At 40.5% G+C, this 23,043-nt stretch overlaps 1 protein-coding gene across 1 annotated transcript in view; it reads right to left on the bottom strand.

Moving 5' to 3' along the window:
• The window catches only part of pak1 (p21 protein (Cdc42/Rac)-activated kinase 1), a 70,234-nt gene that overhangs the window by 27,918 nt on the left and 19,273 nt on the right, over nt 1-23,043 (bottom strand). The window contains exons 3-4 of the mRNA XM_056373887.1: nt 5,460-5,679; nt 118-212 (exon numbers count right to left, since the gene is read on the bottom strand). Coding sequence (XP_056229862.1) covers nt 118-212; nt 5,460-5,652 — 288 coding nt within the window. The 5' untranslated portion in view covers nt 5,653-5,679. The remainder of the gene's footprint in view (nt 1-117; nt 213-5,459; nt 5,680-23,043) is intronic.

The following is a 23,043-nucleotide window of genomic DNA, read 5'->3' on the forward strand; positions in this document are numbered from 1 at the left end:
GTAAGTAATTAAAAAATGCTGCAAACACAAAAGACACACAAATACACAGCACAGACGCACACAGCGTGTGTGTTACCACACACTGTGGAACAATCACACAACACCACACAGACTTACAGTAAACTCCCCAGTAACAGCGTCAAAGCCGACATGGATGGTGTGTTCAAAATCAGATGGCAGAGAAATCTCCGGACGCTCCTTTTTCTTATACGCTGGAAAAACAACAGATACAAATTTCAGATTGTCACATAATGACAGTCATAATTATAACATGGTGTTTACAAGACAGATTATACTTACTATAATAAATTGTTATATTCTAGCAAAGTCAGTTTTAGCACAAAGGATTGTACAGGAAATTATTTTGGTTAGTACTGATTAAAGGATTAAACTGAATGAAACAGAAAATCTTAAATGCAACTTTTTAAAGGCCCTTGAAGAGAAGGTAGTGATAGATTCAGCATTCCTCCAAAGGTTTGAAATCCAGACAAACATTTAAAAGGAGAAACACAGAGGTGGACAGAGAGGGAAAGCTCAAGGAAAACACAAGAGAATATCAGGAAGTAGAAGCTAGAAAGAGGAAAATGAGAATGGAAAGAAAAATACAGAAAGAGTGAGGAAAAAGACAGAGACGCCATATGTTGGAAACAATGCGAGATGATCCTCAGGGAAACCATAACTCCACTGGGAGACACAGGTCCAGCTCAGACCTGAAATCAACATCTGTCTGGGGTGTTAATACTTAGAGGTGTTCTGGGCCACATGTGGCCACATTCTTTTAGCAGCGAGAATGCAAATGTGTCCTGGTAGTGCAGCAGATAACTGCAGATTTAATATATAACATATTATAATATAATAAAGGTTAGCCTAGCAAGCTAACAAGTAAACAAGTAGACTGTTGACTCATTGTGTTTTATAGCCATCCTCATTGTCTAAAACATGATTCAGTTGCAAAATCATTGCCAGTTGTTCCGTGGGTAAATTCAGTGGTAAAATATGTGTTTCCTATGCAAGTAATGGCGGCCATCTTGATATTTCAAGTGGCTAATGGGATTTTTCAAAGCAATGGCCCCAGAGGGATCAACATACCAATTTTGGTGCTTGTATCCACATCTGAAAGATAACTGCAGTTACCTGCGGCACTACAGGCCACACTGAAGGACCACCCACTCATGTGACGTCCTCTCCCACAGTCTCATCAGCGTTTTATCATGAACCAAAAATATTTTGCCATTTCAAATGGATAAAACTTTATTTGACCGTAGATCTGTACACTGATTCGCTCCGCCCCTCCTGTTCCTGCAGTGACGTTCTGCTGCTCGTTTCAGTGAAAACTCACAGGCTGTGTCTTGAGTCACTGTCTTCCACACTCACACTTGCTGTTTTGAGTTCACGAGTGCGTTTACACTGAACAGTACAGCAACATGCAGCGCACCTTAAGTACCCAGATGGTGCACTCAAAACGGTCAAAAGGTTGAGTGTGAAACCCTGGACTCTTCGCGCCCTCAACCTTTTCGAGGCTACGTAGTGGCAGGGGAGGGGCCGCCAACCTATTCTCAAACTCCGGAAAATGGAAACTAAGGAAGGCCGTCAGTGCTAATGATGGCCAGCAGTCGGCTATCTTAGCATTAGCACGTTAGAACATCTAGACTTGCTTTGTTCAAAAATACAAATTCTGCCTTCCACTATCTCTATAGCTCATTAGTTAACATGCTGTACGTTATTTGTTTTGTACAAAAACAGCAATTGAAAATTTCATGGCGAGGTTATGTGGCGGTCAGTTGCTTGGCAGAAACCAGTTGGGAGGCAACCAATGGAGACGCCAGGAAAACTGGTCCCAGCCAACACACAGTCTGGCAAATAATCTAGTGTTAGACAGCAAAATGTTGTTTTTACACTTTGGTTTGTGTTTGTGTGTTGTGCAAAAATATGTTAGCAATGTGTGTGTTATATTTGGATGAAGCCAAGCTAATCGTTTCCAGTCTTTATGCTAAGCTAAGATGACCAGCTGTAGCTACATACTGACTGCTGTATCAGTCTTCTCGTTTAAATCTTGGCAAGAGACGAAATAAGAGCATTTTCCAAAAATTTCAAACTATGACTTTATAACAAATCATAAAACATTGTACAAGAATTGTTCCGTTGATCAGTATTTTTTATGTTTTTGGTATAAAATGTCCTACAGCGCCTCCCAGACCTCAGAGTCTCAAACTGAGGAGATAAAGAATGAAAACTGCTGTTGTCCTGACAGAACACAGCTCACTCATTTGTAGATAAAAATGATGGTGTGTTTTGGGAAAATAAACAAAGAATACAAACATGTATGTGAGTACATGCATGTATTGTCTAAAGTAGGCCAGCCATGTGATGTGAGACATGTAAAACAGAGCTGGTACAGTAATACTGTGCTGGTTCTGGTGTGTGTGTGTGTGTGTGTGTGTGTGTGTATGTGAGTGAACTGGTCTGAAGCTCAGACTAACAACACACTGTTGAATTAACACCATTTCATTTTAAGCAAGTAACTGAGGCTTTATGTCCTTTAAAAAAAGTTTGCAAACAGAATCCAAAGTTTTTTCTATGATGTTTTAAAAGCTCTGTCATTCAAATGACTATAAAATAGCCTCAAGCAGTGATGATTCACCTCACGTAACTGCAACATGTAAAATTAAATACATATGGTTGTCTTTATCTAAACATTTTCAAACAGCCGTAAAATCGACTAGTTAAGGAGTTGATTAAAGACAGCAGACACTGCTGATTGTTACATGGTGTGTGTGTGTGTGTGTGTGTGTGTGTGTGTGTGTGTGTGTGTAATGTTGGTATCTGCTGGAAAACATTCACTTTGACCACACTTTTATTATGACATCACTTTTGTCACTGTTACATATGGTAATAAACTATTAAAGGTTTGTTTGTGTGTTGATGATGATTAATGTCATTAGCATCATCTGTCTTATTCCGGTGGTTTTCATTTGTTATAAATGGGCATTTTACAATCAGGACTTATTTGTCTACACTAGCATTGTGTCTCTGCAGGAAGAGAATTCAATTAAAATCCAAACAGGTCCAATAGAGTTTAAGGACAATAACGGCTGTAATAAGTAATGCACATAATAACTACAGAGCAGAGGGCTTCTGAAAAACTAGTGCTTCATTTTACAAAATGAAATAATGTTTATTTATCTTTTCATTTTTTTTCCTTTATTGTTAAAATTCCAACAGTTGAACAACATCACCTCACATCTTAACAACTGAACACCTCTAACGCGTCCTTATCCTCTCCCTCTTCTACACTTCTTTCTGCAGCCTCGTTCCTCACCATTAGTGTGTATCTCACCGACTGACTCAAGTCACAATGATTGGCTGAGTAGCGTCATGTGACCAGTGACATAACAGCTAGAAAAGCTGCACCGGTTAAAATAAAAATGTGTAATTATGGATTTAATGCAGGACTAATTAACATGGGAGACAATTCTTCTCTTTTAGAGCAGAGAGTTTTTGACCCGCTGTTTAGTGGATTTTCTATCTCAGTTCCTGATTATTGTTGATTACCAGTTACTGACACCAGTGTTCATTCTTGTCATTCAAAAAAAATCTATCGCTGTTTGGAGCTCATTGTTGTTCTGTTCTGTGTAAGGTGACATGAGGCTGTAACTACAGAACAGCAATTTATGCTTCTGGAAAGTTTATAATATTGTGTTTCTACCGTTATAAGGAGCAGGTCTGTTCATACTGCAGTGGTTGTCTAAATACATGGATGTTACACGAGGTCATAAGTTTAGGCTGACCCTTCACACTGACCTTTGTAGACGTGGACAGGTGAAAAATTGATTTTCAGGCAGCAGCCATTTCATGTATTTACATTTACATTTTGTAATTGCCTCTCCATTCTGTACTGTAATGATTTCTGTTTGACTTCTGAGTCTTTCTCACACAGGATTCAAACTGTCCACATACACACACATCATTCTCTACTCTTTGTAATTTTGCGTTCAGTGATATCGGCCTCACTGTTTACTGTTCACTCTCCTACAGCCAGGTCAGAGCTGGATTCCATTACTGCTAATGCTCACCCAACATCTCCTGCTGCTGCTTCACAGTAAAAGAGTTCAACTGGCGAAACACAGGGCGGCTTTTATTGTGAGGCAGCAACAGGAATCTGTAAATACGATCAGTATTGACAGTGATTGTTCATTTAAAGTTATACAAAGCTAAAGAGCGAGTCATTCTGAGGTCAGGGAGTGATGAACAGTCTGATGCACAGTGAGCGGAGAGATGCAGAGCTGCAGGTTGTACGGCTGACAGCTCCAACTCCTCAGCATGGTTACCATCGCCTTCTACTGTGACCTGCTGTTGTGTTGGAAACTACTTCATCATGGTTGTTCACAGCACTATGGAAAAAGCCCAATTATTAACTGACTTCTTTCTTTGACTTTGCTGTGAACAGATAAACCAGTAACTGATCTGCTGTATTTATGTAGTAGCTGCTCAAAAAGTGTTGCAGTACTAAACCGCACTTTCTGTAACCACCAGCGTGGTTACTGGCGGTTAGTGTAGAAGTCATTGTTCCTCTGGGTTTTATCCGAATCATTTCAGCTGTTAAGAAAAGGGGCGCCCTGGCTCATGGGTTGGAGGCTTGATCCCTAACTCCCCTGAACCCAGGTTGCATCAGTGAGGGCATCCAGAGCGGCTCACCTGGTGGGGCGTGTGCAATAAAGGCTTAGCCCTGACCGCGGCGTGACCCGTGGCACTTTGCTGCCTGTCATTCCCTCTCTCTATCCCCAACTTCCCTGTCTCTCTCTCTCACTGCAACTATCACAATAAAGGCAAAAAATGCCTAAAAAAATGATTAAAATAAGAAAAAAACAAAACAAAAACAAAAACAACCTATGCCAATTCAAATTCGTGGATTCACTGCGGCGACCTCTCACGGGAGCAGACGAAAGACAGCAACAACAGCAGCTGAGAAATGGTCCGAGATATCATGTTTTTATTACCAGACACATCTCGATCAATAGTCAGTAAACACATTTTAAACCTCCTCAGTGTGTCTGACTCTATTTCACAGCCTCCCTCTGTGTATTAGAGCAGTGTAGTGCAGTTTACGCCCAGCTGGCCTTATTGTGTCAAAGATGCTATCAGACACTCTGCAGCAGACTTCGCTGCATCTTCTCTCGGGTTCTCTGAAGTCTGTTTCGATCTCCGTCATTAGAAGAGCAACAGGGAGCCTGTTTATATGGATATGGTTGCTTTGAATGTGTGTTAGAGACGTGTCTTTGTTAGCTTGCTAAAGGACAGCTGAGTTTCCTGATGAAAAGTGAGAAAAGTTTGCAAAGCTGAGCCTGAGATGTCCTAAACTGGCCACCGTACAGAAGATGTCTCTGCTCGGTGACAAACACCAACAACACCAAGAAAAGAGAAGAGTCCCATAGCTCACACTGTGTGGTCTCTATACTCACTCTTATCACCTCCTCCGGTCAGGATGAATCGGATTGAGCGATCTTTCTTCTTCTTGTCCTCTGGGTTTGGTGGGAGGGGCTTGGACCCGTGGTTGAGGGGGGCGGGGTCCTTGTTGGAGGAGCCAATCATGGTGCTAGTGTTCCTCATAGGTGGAGCTGGGGGCTTGTCCTCGACCTCCCCATTATCAGACATCTTCTGCGAAGCTGCAGCCGGCCACTCCTGCAGGACGACACACAGAAAATCAACCAATCACAGGAAAGAATACAGAAGACACAGCAGCTACAGTAATGATTAACTGATTAGATACGTGTCAGTGAGTGTCATCAGTCTCCAATACGAATATCAGGGCTGCTAGTAACCGTTAAATTTCCAGGTGAAAGTCACGATAGCCTCTTAAATTAAGGACATATCTTCTATTTTATTTCAAATTATTAATTATTAATACATTTTTATATTCTGTTGCATTTCGTTTCCTCTTTTCCACGACTTGTCTACACTATCGGCATCCATTGTTTCATATTAAAAGCCTTCTGTCATGCTATTGCAACTTCATGACATGTCAGCACTTAGAATTGCTTTTCTGTTGAAAGGTGCAACATATATAAACCTGCCTTTGATTCATCAACAATTTATATATTTAATATATTAAATACTGGCACAGAAGTAGGAAATTCAAATGTTATTGTTGACTTTTATTGTTAATATAGATATACAGTAAAACATTAAGAAAAGTGAAAGAAAGAAAGAAAGAAAGAAAGAAAGAAAGAAAGAAAGAAAGAAAGAAAGAAAGAAAGAAAGAAAGAGTTACCATTTGCTGAGTGGTCTGTTTGATCTACAAACAGTATGCCGACTAAAGCAGTGTGTGTGTGTGTGTGTGTGTGTGTGTGTGTGTGTGTGTGTGTGTGTGTGCAGTGACTCAGGCATAAATGCTGTGAGAAGGAAGAGCTTCTTTCTGCTTGGTCAAAGTATTACGCACATATAAACACACACACACCTTTGTGTAAGTACAGCATGGAGTGTGTACACACAGCTGAGAGGCACAGAGGGACTTTTTAATGACTGGTTTTGTCACAACACACACACACACACACACACACACACACACTCACTCACTCTAAACTAACCACATCACTAAACGTTCCACTGGACACACAGTCCAGTTTATCTGGCTCAGAGATCACAGAGTAATTCAGCACACACACACACACACACACACACACACACACACACACACACACACACACACACACACACACACACACACACACACACACACAGAATCTTGATAATTAATCAGTGATAAATTATTCGCCATAAAAATTATGATTTATCAGGAGTATATTAACGAAGAACAGACATTAGTTCCCTGCAGATGTTTTCAGCAGCTACATGATCATGAACAGAGAAACACTGAACTTAGAAGAGGAGGCAGGGCTCTACTTGTTGTTGTCCTGTGACTCCACCTTGGCCATACTGTCTTAAATGAGGGCAGCCCCTGGTATATTACATTCTCTGAAGTAAAAAACTGACACTGAAAGACTAAACTAAATGTTATTTTTCTAAATTCTCTTTGTATTGTGTTGTGTCTGTTGTACAAAAGGCAGGTTACTTTTAAATTTGTAAAGGTCAGCAGTGCCAGCTCTACCTTGTATCCTCTACAGAGTTTCCTCGGTCCTTCCATTCCTTCTCATTCTGCTATCTTCCTATACAATCAGATATTTGTAAAACATGCTAATATTCCATGTAGGGCTGTAACCATACCAGATTTTCACTAGATGATTATTGTGGCCAAAAGAATTCATGATAATAATATTATCACGATATCTATAGAGAATTCGAAAAGCTATCAGTCAAATTCACTTCAACTTCATTTACTGTGTGTTTGCAGAGTAAGGAGGAGGAGAGAGAGTCTGTAACTATAACTGTACAAAAGCCAAGAAACAGAACAATTACACTTAATGGGGGAGTGAAAAGACAAAGTGATAAACTGACGAATAAAAGATCCACTAGTCCCAACATCTGCCATCGCCATATTATCATATGTATTATCAACACAATATCAATATTTCATTTTTTAAATATCACGGTTATCGTCACTGCAATACCTCTAATCCACTGACGGTCCCAGATCAAATCCCCGTGATGTTCCACATCTAAACAAACCTGCAGCAATTTGGTTCTTCTCCACAAAAGGTGGGGAATCTAAAAAGACTCAGTCCAGGAGCGGCTCTTCTGAATTTATAGAGTGAATTTTAATAATAAGAATTTAAAGAATTTGTAAATGAATGATTAATCCATCAATACTTAAGATTTCATTTTTACTTAAGAAAAAAGATTTAAAAAACAGCATAAAACTCTGATTAAATAAACCATTTATAAATACATGAAGTAATTCATGAATAAATAATAGAATTTGAAAAACTGGAATACATATCTGGAGTCCCTCTTCAATTTCCATTTCCCTTTTACAAGTGCTTTTCCTTTTCCTCTTAGCTAATTGATTAGCTTTGTCATTTAGCCTGTCCATGACACTCTGGACCTTCAGGGTGAACAATCCCAGCTGGCCACAGGATGTAACAAGTTCTCTGACTGGTTTTACCAGCACTGAAGTGTCACAGAGGAATTACAATTCCTATTTTTAATGCCCATTAAAATTAAAATATGAAATTAATGAAATGATTTATTACTATGGCCCCTTTAATATTTACAGAGAGCTGTGAGGAAGTGTTTTATAGCACAGAAAAAAGGGACAGAATAAAAACATCAACAGAATTTACACAACAAATTTGTCTCTGTGTTTGTGCAGCTACATTAAACCTACCTCTCAAATCTCTTTTTGTTTTCTCACAAAACCATAGAAATGTTAGAACAGTTTACAACATCAGTGGTAATAATAACCTCCCACCAAGCTGACTTTTGATCAGCAGCTGCTATGGTTGCGGGGGTGTGATAGAAACATGCATATGATGCCTTCTCACTCCCACAGGCAGGAGACAATCTGAAGAAATTAACAGGAAAATGAAAAAATAACTGATAACAAACAACAGTAAAGAGTTTAAATATGATCAACATTTAAACATTAATCTGTTTTAACAGATTTGTTACTGTCTTCAGGGAGTTTTTTGATAGCAAGTTCCCTCTTTTATCATTTCTTCCATCTGATTTTTGCTCGTTATGTTTGCTTTGTCTTGTTTGTCTTGATTAACGTGAAGCCTTTTGGCTTCCTCCCATCCCCGTACATACCCACTGATACTCTATAACTGTATGTGTTTTACCACAATGTTTTAATTGCGTGGAAAAAATAAAGATTTGAGACTAACAAGAGGAGAGTGTGGCTTCAGGGTTAAAAAGTCTAGTCAAAATGTAATCATTTTATGCTGTTTTCAAATCCATTCTCAAAATAAAATAAGGCCCACAATATAATACATACGCTAGAAAACAATAATGAGCACGGAAAAAAACTAAATTTTAATCTCAGAGTTCAGGTTCACCTCACAGTTTCAGCCAGAAAAATCTGTTTAAAAAGCCAAAACTGATGATTTCTTACCTTAAAGGTGCTGTAAGTAAGTTTTCTCTGCTGTGAATGTGTTTTTTTTTTTTTTTTGCCAAAAGCAGGTGATGGTGATAGTGGTCGCTAGACAAGCGCTTCAGCCATCAAGACAAGCTCTTCTTCATCCTCTCATGATGAACTGAGGGCAGACTGGAGGCTACAGTGACTCACTAGTAGCCTTAAAAGACGTGACTAGCTGGTTAGCATGCTACCTTCAGCAGAAGAAAAGAGGTGATAAGAAATAGAAGTTAACTCTAACGTTAGCTACGTGGAAATAGCAAAACTTACAAAGAGCATCTTTAACAGAGTGGATCCACAAAGAAATGACAAGAGAAATCGCTCGGAACAGAAAACACTGATAGTTTAAGTAGAGTGACTAAGAGTGTGTGGCTCTGTTGGCATTTTGATGGTGATGTCACAGTGTGATGTCACCAGGTGAGTCACACGAGGAAGTGGGAAATATGACAAACACACACACTCAAACAAGCTTACGGAGATTCTGAAAAGGCAAGAGGAAAACTAAAACCAATCCCTGGACACACAAAGACACAATACTGTTTACACACACACACACACACACACACACAGAGATTCAATATAACCCAAACAGGTGGCTTTTGTTTACAGCCGTCACACATACAGTAACTGTTTAGAGGGAAATGATGGTCCCTTTGTTGTCTGTTGATCTCAACTCACTCAAAGGTCACTCACACACTCAAACACACACACACACACACACACACACACACACACACAGAGGATGAGACAGCCGAGGTCTCATATTTCAGACAGTCCTGTCAGTTTCAGCAGAGTCCTGTTATCAAACAAACCCACACACTGTCTGCCACATGACACAAACACACGTCCTCTGAAACTGATCACCAGAGGATGAGTAACGTTGAGTTTCACAACAGTCAGACGCTTTTTCCCGTCACACAGAAACTCTGTCTGAACGTACAGGTTCATGCTGTGAAGAGTAGAGCTACACCAGTAAACCATCACCTTACTGCATGTATATCACTATCTATAAGAAACATCAGTGCAGATGTGACAGATTTACAAACAGTGTCTCCATGTTTTTACGCAGCCTTTGTTAAAACACCTATCATCACATCTTTTTTTTTTTTAAAAGGTGTGTGAGACCTCAATTAAAATATTCATTCATTCTCCTCTTTTGCCCAAATCACCTTTGATTGGATACATTTATGTGATGCACACCCTTGAGATGCTATAAAAAATATTTGAACATTTACAGGAGGAAAGAGAGAGATTCTGATACAAAGATATTTTTTATTCCTCCACGTCGGTGACAGTACCAGAACGCCGTGACAGAATTTCTTCTCAAAGACTCAAAGATGAGCTGATTACATTTTGGTGTTCAACGTCAAAGGTCAAAGGTCAAGGTTGTGATGACCTCACAAAACACGGTTTTGACTTCTTGAATATGATATCTTCAGACCACCTTGAAGTCATTTGTTTAGATTTGACACAAACATTCACTTAGACTCAAAGATTTTGGCGGTCAAAGGTCAAAGGTCAACTTCACTGTGACATCATAATGTTTAACTGTGACATCATAATGTTTAACAAAATCACTTCTGGCCATTATTCAACACTGTAACTCAGGAAGAGTTTGTGTGACCATGTTTCCTGCAGCTTGTCTGGGTGGTGGAGGGAACAACCGCACAGAGACACAGGATTAGAAATGGTAAAATGTATTTTTAAGAAATATGATGAGCAACTTAACAAGCAAACACAACTATACTACAACATGATGAAAATTAGAAGAAACACGGCGACCCAGCACAACGTTACACACAGCTTGAGAAGACATAGTGCAACAACACCGTGTAACAGTGAACTTCAGGCTGCAACAAACTTCATACTTTATTCATCAATAACTCCGTTGATTACTTCTCAAGAGAATCATCGAACACAGAAACTTTCAAACTTCAACTTTAAAATGTAAAAGTATCAGTTTGGAACCAAAGAGAAGAAATGGAGCCAGAGCTGCAGCTCAAACACAAAAACAACACAACAACCAACAGATGAACAAACTCAAACACAGCACACACACAGTCTTTGTTTACTGTGAGCACGGACACACACAGACTTCACAGGACCAGACGTCTGTCTCATCACACGTACACACATACACCCCCCCCCCCCGACAAACACACACACAAATCAATGTGTATTTTTGACAATGCACAGTGTGTGTGAGACTGTCTGAGTCATGAGAAAATATCAGAGTCAGAGACCTTATATGCTATCTAGAATTACAACACACACACAAACTCTCACACACACACACACACACACAAACACACACACAAACACACACACACACACAGGACGATTACAGAGCCTCTCCATGAACCAGAGTCCGGCCCATCCATTTCTCCACTCAACAACTTTCTCTCCCTTTTTCTTCTTCTCTTTTTAATCTGTACTTTTTTACTCCATCTCTCTCTCTGTCTTGACTCTCAGCTCAGTTTCTTACCCGTGTTTTCCTTTTCTCTCCATCCTCTCTCACCTCCCTCATCTCACCCCACCCCTCCTCTCCTCCGGTCTTCCTTTCCTTTGCTCCTCTTCACAGTGAATCATGTCTGATCGGTTCCTCTGACCCACATTACTGTGAATGTTCGGCCAGATAAACTGAGACTCCCTGGAGCTCTGAATCCATTTGTTATTTAAATCTAAGAACTGAGTCTGAGTTTAAAGCTGCATTTACTGATAAGAAGCTACCTGAGCGTTTTATACACTGCTCTTCGCTAACAAGATAGAGAGATGCGAGATAATACACACACAAACACACACACACACATATACATACATAGAGACATTCACATAACCACAACATTTACAGCTGCTATCAAAAGTAGTAATGCTAAAAAATAAGCATGCTGTGGAGAGAACAGTGCAGCACCACTTGCAGGCTGATAATTGATCAGTGGTGCTCGAAAAAATCCAGAGTAGTGTGGACGGGAGGAGGAGATGTAGCAGATGCGTTGTAGTGAGGACGTAGCCTAAAACTGTCTCTGTTACCGTTCTATTGAAATATGCCCAGACTGGCCCCTGTATTGATACTTGGCCCAAGACAGCCAACATGTCTGGTGCAACCATACATGGGGTTGATGAAAGTGGAGGTCAGAGACAAAAACACAAAGAACGCTGGAAGACAATAAACCAGGTGATAATTCAGGGTTTTAGAATTTGAGCAGCCCCTGGTACAATATAGTCATTTGATACATAATATCTATAAAAATATTGATTATAGCAGCTTTTAAATGGAAACTAGCTGAGTTCATATTTTGTTCTTCCTCAGTAGCAGCTCTCAGTCTTTGGAAGAACATGTTACTGCTGCTGCGATCACATCTCTCTGAGATCAACTAGACCTTCACAACTCTGTTTCAAATCAATACACAGGTTCAATAAAACCCATTTACCTGCACTCTCACCTTTGTCACCCCCCCGTTATCCATCAACCTTGCACGCTCTTTATCTCCATCCCTCTTTATTTTATGACTGTAAAACACAAGAGAACTGCTTGTACATCAAATGGATATGATGTATATTGATGTACATTTATAAAATATACATCAGTACCGACAGATACTGTATATGTTCACGTTATGTACATTACACACACACACACACACACACACACACACACACACACACACACACACCTCAAGAGATAGGTGCAATTAAGTGTCAGCACTTCCTGGAAACGCCATGTCAGCCTCTGCAGCCACATTTACTGGAAGAGGATGTCTCCCTCTCTCACACACACACACACGCACACACATATACACAGAGCTATCCATGCATACACTAACCCCTTTTTCAAGACACATACACACACACACACACACACACACACACACAATAGTGCACCTCATTGCATTTTAAACAGTGCAGCAGGAGAAAGTCCTCACTATCTCCTGCTTCCTGTTTCTCTCCTGTCGAGGCCAAATTTACTAGAGAGAAAATCATGCTTGTTGCATGTCAGATACCAGAAGCAGCCGTGGTTTGGATTGCTGTAGTGTGAGCGGGCTCTTTAGCTGACCCGGTCCAAACTTCACTTAGTTTTATGTTGACCATCATTTACAAACGGTCAGCAGTCCCATTCGTTACGTTTAGTGATGCATCCTGTTGGCCACGTACTTCCTGTTTCTTTCTTTACATGGGATTTGTCTTCTGTTATTTTCAATTGAATCAGTTCGAAGCTAGTTTTGCTGAAGGCACCACTGAGCCATCTAATGTGAATTAGAAGAAAAAAAACAATGTAATTGTACAAGCGTAAAGAACAACAGTGTCTCTGACGTCGTCGTGCACATGTGCCAGCGTACAGTATGTTCCAGCCTGTAAAACGCAGAGTGTATCTGCGACTAAGAGATAACAGACCTCCTCCTGAGATTTCACATATGTAGGATTGATCTGTTAGTCGATTAACAGAAAATGAACGGACAACTATTTTGATAATTAATGAATTGTTTAAGTTGATTTTAAAGTAAATCTGCTCAACGTTTGGTGGTTCAAGCCTCTCAAATGTGACAGTCCTGAAGATCTTTGGGTTTTGGACTGTTGGTCAGGAGCAGATCACTTTGGGCTCTTCGAGAAAATGCAATTTAAATTTTTTGATAATGACAAAGATCAGTAGTTGCAGCCCTAGACTAAATAGAGTGTGTTATAACATAACTGGATTTTAGACACATGAAACGACAAATGAAAAAAAAAAGTCTGTTTAATCACATAGGAAAAACAAAAACAAAAAAACTCTATGTATATATGTGTGTACAGATCTTATTTGATTGGTAAAGAGATCAATTCTGCAAATACATCATTTTATTCTAGTGTACATACATGTGCACACTCATACACACACAGATACACTCATCTGTCTGCAGTCGACTCCAACGTCATGTTGCCACGGTAATGAGACAAACCCCAAGGGCCAGACTTCAAATGTATATTTTATCATATTTTACAGACCAGATTTGTACACACACACACACACACACACACACACCACACACACACACAGTATATCAATACATGTGCAAATCCCCACGCAAGCACACAACCTCACATAGAATCTATTTTCAAGTTCAAATTCAGAGTCTCTCTCACACACACGAGCACACACACACACTTCTCAGCCACACCCATTATAATTTGGGTCTTTGAAGTTCCAACCTTGGGAGAGTCCCTGGTTTATACTGTACATGTACTATCCCGACTGTTCCTCTGTGTTCAAGAATTGTCAACAAATGAACAAATGAAGAAGACTTTGACTTTAGACAGATGACTCTAGTGTTTTTCTAGATGTATTATTTCTAGATATAAGTTACATCTTGTTTTTGAGACATGACTGGGTTATTTCTGGTGTGCTGTCCACAAACCGTGCAACCTACTAGGACGATAGACCAGCAGAGGCCAACACACAAGGGGAGCGGCTACGTCCTTAAATACTAAAACTTGGATTGCAGGAAGAAGAGGACAGAGCACAACGCAGGTTCCACATAGAGATGTAAAGTAATAGCAATAACTAGAATGACACTCATCATAGTGCATCCCTCCACCAAGGCCAAACCAGATCTGTACCTATATCTAATGGGTCCTATATTTAATCATTCCTGTCACTGTTGTATGACATAGCTCAGGCTATCACACAGAATCTCTTCACAGTGGAAACCGCTCCTAGTATAATATAAATCAAAAAGCTTGGCACAGAATCATTCCTATATAAACGCTGTTTAAACAATTCACTCACAGTAAGTCAAGCTGCCATCTCACACTGTTCATTGTGGGTCTTTTTATACTTGACAGCATATGGAAACAGAATTTAAAACTGTTATAGCCGACCTTCATATGCTGAAACTGAGCCGGTTAATTCTCAATCATCTATAGGCTATAGGTCCAGGTCCGGATAGCACAGCATCTGGGTCTGGATCCGGATCGTGGTCTTCCTATTAGTGACCTTGGCCATCAGCTAATGTTACACTATTTACAAGATATCAATTCTTTTTCTCTGCTCTGTAACAGTAGCTACCGCTGGCTACACAGCGCAACTTCCTGTGTAGCCTAATGTTTTGGAGCAGCAAAGAAGAATTGATGTCCAGGAAACCTACCGTTTTATCAGGGTGTGAAACTATAAAGTTTATCAATACATTACGTGCTATCGGATCACACTCGCTGAGTCCTGATCCAGTGTTCTAGGCAGCATCAGAGGCATTTCTGATTCTAGTATCAGAATCAGAACAACTCCAGAAAATAATCTGCAACACACGCACTGTTCTCTGCTGTGTGAGTAATGTTTGTTTAAAACTGTAGTGCCAAGTTATTAAATTACTGAACCTATAGACCAGTTTTTAAAGATTTACAACTTCAGTAGGAATAGGTGGGGCTGAGCCACAGCCTCATCCTTTAAAACCATTTTAGACTGATATTATGCTAGTAAACATTTAAAGTAACATATTTTAAAGTATCAACACTTCCTAACACACACACACACACACACACTCCACTTTCATGAATTATCAATCACATCTGAGAAGCAGTATCTGGTTTTAAGGCTATTCAGCACAAACCTTAACAGTCTTTTGTCAGGTGGCAATCACTCTGTGTGTGTGTGTGTGTGTGTGTGTGTGTGTGTGTGTGTGTGTGTGTGTGTGTGTGTGTGTGTGTGTGTGTGTGTGTGTGTGTGTGTGTGTGTGTCTGTGTGTGTATGTGTGTGTGTGTGTGTGTGTGGTAAAGAGACAGATGGTAATTTTGAAGAGGAGGACGTGGCCAAACAAAAATAAAGGACAGTGGAGGGAAAAGCAAAAGGAGAGAGCAGAGCAGAGGGGGAGGGAGCTTTTCTTCTGCATGAACGAAGGACATGACGAGCCTGACAGGGACGGGGCAAGAGAAGAGAGAGAGAACTAGAATTACCGCCTTGCGGTTGTATGTCTCCGCCAACCAATCAAGTTGCAGTTTACATGCACGTCTGTCCGGACTCAAAGAATATGCAGTGAAGACGTTGAGGGTATTAAGTGTATTTTATAAGGCATTTAGGTGAATGGCACGGACAACACAAAAATATAGAGGCATAAAAAGAGAGGGAGAGGAGAGCGACAGGGGGAAGTAAAGAAAATAAGGGAACTGAAGGAGGGATAGAAAAAGTGACGCAGGGAAAGAAAGAGTGGATGAAGTTATAGAGAGAGTGCGTGTCAAAATAACAGACTGCATCTTAGCAGGGGACATGTACACAATCACACACACACAAAGAAAGAGCATAATCAGTTATCAAATGTCAAAATCCCTCTCATTTTACCCATAATCCTCTATGTTTCAGGGTTGCCTCAGATTATGTCCTCACTCCAAACGGGCTCTCCTCGTTAGACAACTTTCTCACTTCCAGGCACCTCAGTGTCGTTAGTCAGAGCTGCAATCATGTTTTTCTCACCTCAGTGTCTGAAACGATTATTCACATGATCAATATTTCAAATTGCAGCTTCTCAATTTTGAGGACTTGCTGCCTTTTCTGATTTATATTATAGTCAATTCAATATCTTTTGGACTGTTGGTCAGAAAGTCAGACAATGAAGTCACCATGGGCTTTGAGATTGCTGTATCTAGCTCAGGATATTATAGAGACCAAACAATTAGTGGATTCATCCAGGAAATAATCTGCAGATTAATCAATACTAAAAATAATCGTTAGTTGCTGTCGTGGTCTATTTACTTGGAATTAAAGTTTATTTTTTGGACCTTTTAATGTTGATTTGAACACAAAATAAGACTTTCTATCACTAAGAACAGCTGTTCCTGGCCAATCACAAGACACGACTGACTAAACATCCTAATAGCAAAAGTGTATTAAGAAAAAACAAGATTTTTAACAGTTTTATAACAGACAGAAGTTTCAATATTTAACTCACAACAATCCCAACAGATACTAGAGTTGGATAAATGGATTAGAACGTGTTCGAACTGATCATTTTTGACCCACACACACACACACACACACACACACACACACACACACCTGCGTGCGGGAATATCAACTGCAGAGTTGAGGCAAAGAAAGAGCATAATCAGTTATCAAATGTCAAAATCCCTCTCATTTTACCCATAATCCTCTATGTTTCAGGGTTGCCTCAGATTATGTCCTCACTCCAAACGGGCTCTCCTCGTTAGACAACTTTCTCACTTCCAGGCACCTCAGTGTCGTTAGTCAGAGCTGCAATCATGTTTTTCTCACCTCAGTGTCTGAAACGATTATTCACATGATCAATATTTCAAATTGCAGCTTCTCAATTTTGAGGACTTGCTGCCTTTTCTGATTTATATTATAGTCAATTCAATATCTTTTGGACTGTTGGTCAGAAAGTCAGACAATGAAGTCACCATGGGCTTTGAGATTGCTGTATCTAGCTCAGGATATTATAGAGACCAAACAATTAGTGGATTCATCCAGGAAATAATCTGCAGATTAATCAATACTAAAAATAATCGTTAGTTGCTGTCGTGGTCTATTTACTTGGAATTAAAGTTTATTTTTTGGACCTTTTAATGTTGATTTGAACACAAAATAAGACTTTCTATCACTAAGAACAGCTGTTCCTGGCCAATCACAAGACACGACTGACTAAACATCCTAATAGCAAAAGTGTATTAAGAAAAAACAAGATTTTTAACAGTTTTATAACAGACAGAAGTTTCAATATTTAACTCACAACAATCCCAACAGATACTAGAGTTGGATAAATGGATTAGAACGTGTTCGAACTGATCATTTTTGACCCACACACACACACACACACACACACACAAACAAACACACACACCTTTGTAGGGACCTGTCACTGACATAATACATTCCCCTTACCCTATCTTTAACCATCACAACTAAAACCCTAACCTCCATCGTTACCCTAAACATGATTCTGGCCTGAACCCAAAAACCATCAAACAGCCCTTTGAAGAAAATGGACACACACACACACACACACACACACACAGGGTATGATTAACTAGCTGTCCGTGTGTCTCTGTGTGTGTGCAGCACATTGATTATGCAGGTTATTGTAAGCAAGACATCCCATCCCAGAACCCCTCCCACACACTTCCACACACACACCCAGGGACAACCTGCTCCATACCACCATCTGTCCAGCCCTGCCTCAGCATACTGCCTTCAGGGGCCAACTGAGGCCACTTTGTGTGTGTGTGTGTGTGTGTGTGTGTGTGTGTGTGTCTGTGTGTGTGTGTGTCTGTGTGTTCCAGGGGATCTGTTCTGGTTAAAAAAAACATACATAATCAATTTGGTACTCCACCTACTGAGATAATTTGTGCGATCTGCTCTGCACAGACCTCCGATCATTTACATTTCAGTAAATGATTCAGTGGCTCAGGAGGCTGGGCGGGGTGTGTAGGGCGGAGGATGGAGGGTGGAGGGAGGACTAATCACAGGGTTGGCAGTTCAATCCTCAGCTCCTCCTGCCCACATGTCCAAGTGTCTTTAGGCAAGACAGCCAGTGTGTTTACTGCACTGCAAGCAACCAGGTTAACCAAAGATGTCAGCTTACATGAGGAAGCAGGGAACATGTTAACCTGCGCTGTGGTAACCTGGTTACTGTAAATCCACTGATACATGCAGTAAACCAGATTCCTCCCCCACATCTAAATTATTCTGACTGTAGAGTCATAGAAGACGCCTCTACATGGCCTTTTGTGTGTGTGTGTGTGTGTGTGTGTGTGTGTGTGTGTGCGCGTGTGTGCGCGTGTGTATACAGACTGGCAGAGAGAGAATCCAAAAATAACAGAGTCTGAATTTAACAAATACTCAAATGTTCACTGGTGTGAACAACTTATTTGCTCTTCTGCAGGACACTTCGTGTGACTCTCAGCTCCAGTTGACCTTGGGACCCATTTATTTTAAATACAAAGATGCATCGCTCTGTGTAATAATCTCTCCTTTCATCCAGCCACTCCATTCCACTGCTGCCACCTTTTGTCATGCACATGCTCATATTAGAAACCCTGTTATGTGTCAACAAGAAATCAGTGTTCTCAAGAGAAGTCTGTGTGGGGGAAATCAGGTTGCTCTAATCCAGTGCTCCGATTACAGAAACTAGGTTTCTTGTTGACATGACATTGAAGAAATGAACTTGCTGGAGGAAGGCGACTGTAACCTGGTCACTTGGGTGTATGTAAACACAGTCACTGAACCACAAGTTGCTCCCTTCCACCTCCCAGCACCTTGCATGGTAGCTTGCTGCCGTCTGTGTGTGTGTGTGTGTGTGTGTGTGTGTGTGTGTGTGTGTGTGTGTGTGTTGTGTGTGTGTGTGTGTGTGTGTGTGTGTGTGTGTGTGCATCGCTTTGTATACATTTCAGTCACTCAACTAGGGCAGCCTCCTAAACACTGATGATTCCATGTAATCCGTCAGGAAGCTGCTGAGTCATATCTCACTTTTCTATCATTGCACACACAGTGATGAAGGATATCTGCACCGTGAGTTATTATCTTTACCAAACCAAGTATTCTCTCAAAACATCCAAACTGCAACTGTAACAGAAACAAAGAGCTGCTGCGATGCCAGCAGCTGCAGTTCTGAATGCTAACAAAACTGCTGAAACTAGGACATAACTGAACTACAACCAGGATGCACACTTTTTATTTCTTTGACTGTGCGGAAAACAGATGTTTTTACATCACAGATGACAGACAAAGGGACATTGGACCACCAAAGCTGCTAAGATTCATTCACTGGGGACCATGAATATCTGTCCAATAATTATTGAGATAATTCTGTCTGAACCAAAGTGGTGGACTGACAGACTGATACCAGGGCACATGCTGCTAATATGGCTAAAAACAGCTGTAAACATGTTTATTTCTGCTGTAAAGTTGGACATTTTAACATGGGAGTCTATGGGGACTGAGTCACTGTTGGAGCCAGACTCTAGTGGTCAGTAGAGGAACTGCAGTTTTTAGTTCTTCAGTGCTGGTTTGACTTTTCAGCCTCTGAGGTTGCTGCTTGATTTTGCTTAAGCGTGCAGCCCTATTGTCTCAGCATCTAGAAAACCTGTAACTGTAACTGTAACTGGAGAGACCATCAAGCGGGACTAAAACTTTGGATGAAATCCCACTGTGAGGTTCACCTCAGTGAATACGGTGTCAGAGTGAACTGGCTGGAAAGATAACCAACTAAATGAGTAGCTACTAGTTCTTCTGAAACCTTGATAGTTTGGAGGTTGATTTAATGTAGACATGACGTAAGGACAGGTTTCATCGGTCTACTCGACAAACTGACTGTCCTGACTGTGATCTCAGCTGAACCCGCTGTCAAACCCAACCAGCGTCACTGCCTCAGTCATTTTGCCCTAGTCTATGTCCATTTTGGGAACACACGCTGATGTAACTCTGACATTTATGAGAGCAAGAAAACAGAAAATACACCGCAGAACTTATTCGATGACATAACAGTGACAACTGACATTTTACAGGCACATCTGAAATATCCAAAGCCACTTCTCTGGGCGAACCCCCCCCAAAAGATTTCTGTTGTATAGAGGAAATTGCTTCCATTTCAATTCAACTTGTCTAATTCAATACATCATAACTCACAAGATAAGTCCAGCTCGTGCCCGTTTGCTCTCCATCTTCCTCTCTATCTACTAAACCAGAGAGCATCTAAACCCACAGTCCTACCAAACAACCCCCTCCTTTTCATCTCACATCAAAACCTCCGGGATCTGATTATATTCATCATGTTTATGGACAAAAACTAATTATGAAGCTCCACTAAGCAAAGTTTGATTGAATACAGAAAAATAACAGCTCAGACAAATAGAGGCTTAAAGCTTTAACAGCTGAACAGGGAAATTATCTTGTCACAAGCTTAATCCTCAGGGCCAGTGCTGACGAGGAACAGCAGTCGACTGAAGCAGGAAGTAAAGACCTGTGGTGTCGCTCCTGTGGAGCCGGTGCCAGAGTGGGAACGGTGTTTATGCATTGAAATGCCAATGGCAGCCTAAAGATTTAGGTTTCAGATATTATTATTATTATCACTATATAACATGTATTTCCAGTACCGCTGTAACACGTTTACTCAGAGTACATTTCTGTCTGTCTAACTATTCGCTGCACATTTAAACTTCCACTATTTCTGCTCCAGCACTCAGAGCTCCCTGCTCCTGCACCGCACTCTTTATGATATTGATTAGAGAGACCCAACAATTGGTCTTCAGCAGCCTTCAGTGTTGATAGGCTATTACTCGTGACGTGTAACCAATCAGATGGTGCTGTGGGCAGGACATTGCTCGAGACCACACAGTGATGACTACAGACAGGGGGAGGCGGTTGCATCAGGGCTACAGTAGCACATTTTTACATTAATTATTTCATCAGCAATCTTTTAAAAAAAAAAGATAGAAATTCAGATAATTGGAAAAAAGCTGAATATAGGATCTAATAATCAGTCAACTCCTACAACAGAGTCACAACAGATCTTAAGGAGTTTCCCCTGCACCAGAAAAGACCTGAGTCTCCTCAGCAGATGGAGTCTGCTCTGGACTTTCTTGTATAGTGCAGTAATATTAACATGGTGAAGGGAGAAAAGTATAAAAGAACATTTTACTTGTAATATTTCAAGCCCAAATTCCAATCAGCTAAAATGTGTGTGTTAAATACAACTACTACAACATGGACTCCAGAGAGGCTTCCTGTGAGACAAGCCATAACAAACACACAACAAAATCCAATAAAGAGCGACCACACACACACACACACACACACACACACACACACACACACACACACACACAGACCAAAGCACTCAAAGCTCCACATAATCAATACTGACATGACCTACAAGGTCACAATAAGACCCCCAACTGTGAGACCTGATGTTTCAGCTCTGTAAAGTCCTTAAGACCATGTACATGCGCGCGCACACACACACACACACACACACACACACACACACACACACACACACCACACACACACACACACACACAGACCAAAGCACTCAAAGCTCCACATAATCAATACTGACATGACCTACAAGGTCACAATAAGACCCCCAACTGTGAGACCTGATGTTTCAGCTCTGTAAAGTCCTTAAGACCATGTACATGCGCGCGCACACACACACACACACACACACACACACACACACACACACACACACACACACACACACACGCGCACACACAATGACCCTGGAGATATTGTGGTGGTTCAGTGGTTCTGCTATGTCAGAAAAAGATCCTATCTTAAAAAAATGTTGCATTACTAACTGCCTGATCTTCTTTTCCCTCATGTGCACTCATCTCAAGTGTAGACATTTTTTAAAACAACAATTTTTGCCAGTTTGATGAAATTTCTATAAAAATTACATTAGCCATGCATGAAGCCCATTGATGCAATTCTTCTGCAGCGTACTGGGCCAGTGAAACATTACCTGTACAGCTTTAAATGTGTTTGCATTGTTCATTTCTCACTGAGCAGAAAAAATGTTGCCATGTGTACAAAAATATTGAATTCTTCTAGCATTTTCTCCAGATCTCATGTATTATTTATTCACTACACTAGGCAGAATGTAAATAATACGTGTTGACCTCAGTCGTTTACAGCAGTTCCATAACAGTTTTCAACTATGTCCATTTTGCACATTGATCATACACAATCCAGCCATATACTAGGTTTTGACCCAGTCTTATTTCTCATGTTCTTGTTTATAATGTACTACTGTGTATGGAACTCTGTGATAGCAACTCTGTACTGTGTTTACTTTATACATACAGGGCACAAGTCTTTCATTTTATGGAAATGCACTGGTGGCATTTTAAAGTACTATATAAATGAAATAACCTGCCTGCAGAAAGCTTCCCGACTCAGTACATTATTCTAACCTATGATAAAGCAACACCCAATGTTAAAGCTGTGGACTGTAGAGTAGTTTTTCCTGATGGCTGCTTCTGTGCTCTACAAGCTTATTTTACAAGACTTAGTGAGACAGTCGATCAGTCACAGG

The sequence above is a fragment of the Seriola aureovittata genome, chromosome 4, assembly GCF_021018895.1.
Source record: "Seriola aureovittata isolate HTS-2021-v1 ecotype China chromosome 4, ASM2101889v1, whole genome shotgun sequence".
NCBI classification, from domain to species: domain Eukaryota; kingdom Metazoa; phylum Chordata; class Actinopteri; order Carangiformes; family Carangidae; genus Seriola; species Seriola aureovittata.